Genomic DNA, 4,824 nt, shown 5'->3' on the forward strand with positions numbered 1-4,824 from the left:
GAAAAAATAAAAATTAAAAATTGATTCTTTTTTTAAAGGGTGGGGGGTCGTGGGTAGGGGCGGGCTGGGGTGAAAATTAAATTTGAATTTGGAAATATTTCGTAAAATAAGTTTTAAATTAAATTTTTCAATAAAAAAAATGTAATTTGACGTTGGAGGAATGTTTTGGAAAATGTTTTCCTAAATTTTGAAGGGAAGTAGTCATTTTCCTTAATTTTGAGGAAAATGAGTTAATTTGAAAAGCATTTTCAAAAATTTTTAATCCAACCAAACATAAAAAAAATTAAAAAATATTTTCCGTCATACCAAACACAGCCTTAATTTTTAAAAATATAATTAAGAAACCTTAATCAAACTTTAAAAGACTTGAGCAAAAAATATTCTTTAAAATTCACAAATTCAAGTAAGAATTTCAGTGATATTCAAAGGTGGGTTTTAGGAAAAATCATTTTGGTCAGAAAATTTGGCCAGAATATGATCAGAATGGTGAAATAACATATTTCACACTATGTTATTTTATATTTTTTTTTAAAATCTTTTTACCCTTTTAACTTTAATACCTTTTAAATAAAAAGAAAAAGGCCAATTTATTTAAAAATAAAAAAAATTATTATAGATTTTTAAAATTTCTAACCAAATTTTCTGATTATTTAGCATTACCCGGTTTTTAAGTACTTAAGAGTATTCACAGACATGTGGTTTACTGACCAATCATTTATTTTTCTAATTTCGAAAACTTGAAGATACTTGCCTATTTTTTAGAAAAATAATACTCCCTTTGTTTAGCAATATTTTTTCACTATATTAAAAATAAATCTCCAATAATACTGTTCACTTTAAAAATCCATGGATAATTTTACACTTCATTCCTAATCTACCCTTATTATTGTTATTATGGTTATTCCCTATTACATTTTTTCAAAACATTGTATTTCTTATATTCAAAGGGCAATATAATAAAAATATATTTCTATTTATAGTTTCTATATAGTTTCTTAAGGAATATGACAAGTTAAGGGCAAAAGTATTCATTACCCCCCTAAACATGAAGCTTTTTTTTCAATGTACACCTAAGCTTTATTTTGTTTCAGTTACCCCCCTGAACTTGCTTATTCATCCTACACGTACACCTTTTCTGTCCACCTGGCATAGAAACTGAAATCAAACTCTACAAGGCGCGTGAGACAACAATTTTTTGCCACATCATAAAGTTACAACAGTAATATACGTAAAAATCTATTTTTTTCTTTAATATTTGGATTATTTTAAGAATTTTTCTCTCTCTATTCTCTACCTATTTATTCTTCTTTATCCCTTCTCCCTTTTCAAATTTCAGATTTTTCTCACTTTTTTTGTTTTAATTGTTATTGCTAAATTCATGAACAATAACAGGAGACTTGTTTGTTTATGTGGGGCTCCTCCAATTCTGAAAATTTCATGGACAAATGACAATCCCGGACGTAGATTTTCCGGTTGTAGACACTATTGGGTATATATTGTTACTCCTTTTTTGCTTTTTATTTGCCAAGTTCGTATTATGCAATTTTATTTTTTTAACTTTGATTTTATGAAATGCAGTCCTCATTTCGAAATTCTTTTAAGTTTTTCGATTGGTATGATCCTGAATTTCGACCCAAGCAAATATTGTAATTTTGAGTTTGTTGAAGAAAACCAACAAACAAGAAGGACAGCTCAAGTGCAAATGGATATTAAAACTGATTTTGGATATTAGTTTGATATGCAATGTGATATTGTTCTTTTATTTAGTGTGTCGTTGAATTTTTTTAATGCAATTGTTATTAAGGCAAAATCATTTGGTTCTTGGGTACTCATTTTGTGGATTAGTTTAGTTTGGTGTTCTATTAAGGTATGTTTTTGCTGTTTTTGCTGATCAATCTACAATTACATGTAATAGGTACTATGATACCATGAAATAATAACATGAAGGGAACAAACATAACATAACTAGTGCTTTCTTGATCATAAAAAAGAAGCATCATAGTGTTTCATTGTTTGAACCAACAACCACAATAACTTAAGTTAACTAGCAAAACATAAAACAATCACTACTTTAAGGTTAGTTGAACAACCACACAAGCACCAAAACACTAAACAGTAACTACTTTAAGTTTTTTTGAACAATCACAGATTCATCAACACATAAAACACTATTTCAAGTTTGGTTGGATACCCACACAAGCACACAACTAAAAAGTTTTCTTTGAGAGTGATTTTCCTTTGGCTTGTGACCTTGTTTGAATGCCATAAGCTTTTGATCTGGTTTGAATACGACGCATAACACTTTCGACTTGAAGTTCTCTTTGAGTCATGGACTGTTTGCCTTTCCACTTCAGTCCCTTGGTAGGTTTAAAACCAATATCACCTGTCACATGTGCAGAACTCACCACACCAGTATTAACCCTCCTTCTACTAGACAATCCTTGCTGCAATATCAACTACATAGTTATTTTGGGACTCACATTTAGAAGACAAATATAATTTTGACAGTTTATAAGACACTTACATTAATAAACGTATATCCAGTATCAGCAACAAATACACCTTTTCCAACAACTTTAGGCCTCTTCTTCTAACCACTTCCTGCACCTCTTCTTGTACCAGTCTTACTGGTGCTTGCTCTTTCATAATGACCTCTACCCCTCTTTTTTCCAGTGGTGGACTAATATGAGTGGAAAAAGAACACAACAAGACATTAAATTTAATAAGTAATCTAACATAATTTATAAAAGCAAATCAATATGAATATACCTCTTGAGTGGGTGTTGGTGTAGACTTAGGTTTAGGATTTTTTGGACAATTTCTCTTGTTATGATTTGGTCCTTTGCAAAGTGAACATGTCATTACTGTCCCCATTCTTGGCAACTTTCCAGCTTTTCTCACTTCACCAATTTCTCTTCTTCTGTTCTTTGGTGGCCTACCAGGCATTTGTCTTGCCTCAGGTGGTTCAACCATTGGGTTTCTACTTTCAGGCCACATTTCCATGTTTGGGACTGGTTGAATGAAATGAGAATATGTCTTCATATATGTGTCTTTTCTATACCAACTAGATATTGCTTGTGATGCATCCATGTTCAAGTGGTTCATTGCTGCTATACCATGTGCACATGGGATACCTTTTAATTCCCATGATCTGCAACTACATTTTTGTTGACCCAAGTTCACAGTATGCTTGTATACCCCTTCTAACACTTCAAATCCAACATCACCATTCCATTCAATGTTGCACTGCATTGATCTTGTTACATTTGTATTGAATACCATCATTGCCATTGGAGATATTCCATCTGTCCATGTTTCAGCAAATGCTCTTGACTTACTCACTCTACTCATCACCTTAACTCTAATTTCTTCCAACATAGTTACAATGGTCTTACTCCTAGGTCCCAAGATCCAAGAATTGAAACTCTCTACCATTTTGTTATCTATACTATCACACTTTGAAAAATGTTTGAATAAAAGCTTTGCACCATGTCTCCTTGTTGTATTTGATAAAGGATTCAACAATACAATTCCCAGCTTGGACGGGGCATTTATATTGTACTTAAATTATGCCTCAAATGTTGATCTAGCACAAGCCCAAAATTTTGTTTCTTCTCTCTAAGGCTCTGAAGTTTTGTGACCAATTTTCTAATATGTGTCTAGCACACATTCTTTGCTCACATTCTGGAAATAGTTCATCTACAGCAGCTATTAGTCCCTGTAGTTGCAAAGCAAAAAAAGCAAGTTAAATTTTAGTCAAATTAAATTAGCAATTACATTAAACATAAACAAAAGAAAGATATTCAATTACCTTTTGCACATCACTAATGATAGTTAGTTGGGAATCATTTCCAAGATTAAGATCATCTTTCAGAATGGTCATGAACCATTTCCATGTCAACTTGCTTTCAGTATCAATTACTGCCCATGCTATTGGATACATTTGGTTGTTTGCATCTTTAGCAACAGCTACCAAAAGTTGACCCCTACAAATTCCCTTTAGAAAACACCCATCCAGCCCTATACATCTTCTGCATCCTTGTTGAAAACCCTTTTTCATAGCGTCAAAACAAATATAAAAAGAGTGAAATTGTTTCATCCCATTTCCTGATTCTGAATCTTTAAGCTTCACAACACAAGTGCTATCAGGATTTGTTTGGAGTAACATATCCTTGTAGTCTAGGATTCTGTTAAATTCTTCCACATGATCTCCCATAATTTCCTTTAAAATAATTTTTCTTGTTTTTAAACAAACTGCCTTGCCTACATGAACATTCAACTCTTTCCTCACCAATTCTTGTATCTCCCACCCTTTTATAATAGGTTGAGAAATAATCCTATCTTTCAGATACTTGCATAAGAACTTTGAATTACACAAAATATTATTGGTGGTCCTGGTACATTTGTGCCTTGGATTGTATGTCTTGATAGTAAAGTTCTCACTCCTTCCTTCCTTGCTTGCATACAACAGCCATGGACAACCACTTTTACACTTTACTCTCACTCTAGTACTCTCATTCACATACTTATCTAACTCAACTCCTTTTTTTAAAGCGTATTTTGTAACTGCCTCTCTAAATTGATTTACACTTTCAAATATCAAACCACACTGCCATATTACAATATCACAAGAAGAATCATATACCACTCTATTACTCTTCTTTCTCCCTCTTAAACTCCCTCCTTCAAGTTCATCATCAGAAACAGGTTCTTCTTCATCACTTTGAAAACTATCACACTCAGAACTTTCATAGTATGGCTCATCCTATGTTAGCTTACCCTTGAAATTCTTTTTCCCTTTTTCAATATCCTCATACCCTTCAT

At 32.2% G+C, this 4,824-nt stretch overlaps 1 protein-coding gene across 1 annotated transcript; it reads right to left on the bottom strand.

Moving 5' to 3' along the window:
- Positions 1–2,207: 2,207 nt before the first annotated feature.
- On the bottom strand, positions 2,208–3,435 carry LOC107030318. Its single transcript, XM_027911977.1, has 3 exons — positions 2,770–3,435; positions 2,596–2,680; positions 2,208–2,383 (listed from the first exon to the last, which is right to left on the bottom strand). The coding sequence occupies exons 1-3, from the start codon at positions 3,433–3,435 to the stop codon at positions 2,208–2,210; spliced, it is 927 nt and encodes a 308-aa protein (XP_027767778.1).
- Between the last annotated feature and the right edge of the window lie 1,389 nt (positions 3,436–4,824).

The sequence above is a fragment of the Solanum pennellii genome, chromosome 9 (genome assembly GCF_001406875.1).
Source record: "Solanum pennellii chromosome 9, SPENNV200".
NCBI lineage: Eukaryota > Viridiplantae > Streptophyta > Magnoliopsida > Solanales > Solanaceae > Solanum > Solanum pennellii.

Excerpts from the sequence above, each read along its gene's own strand:
- LOC107030318 (XM_027911977.1), bottom strand. The coding sequence starts at position 3,435 with ATGGTAGAGAGTTTCAATTCTTGGATCTTGGGACCTAGGAGTAAGACC. Across the intron at positions 2,681-2,769 it reads CACCAACACCCACTCAAGAG|TCCACCACTGGAAAAAAGAG; the intron begins GTATATTCATAT and ends CACTCATATTAG. Across the intron at positions 2,384-2,595 it reads AAGAAGAGGTGCAGGAAGTG|GTGATATTGGTTTTAAACCT; the intron begins GTTAGAAGAAGA and ends CACATGTGACAG.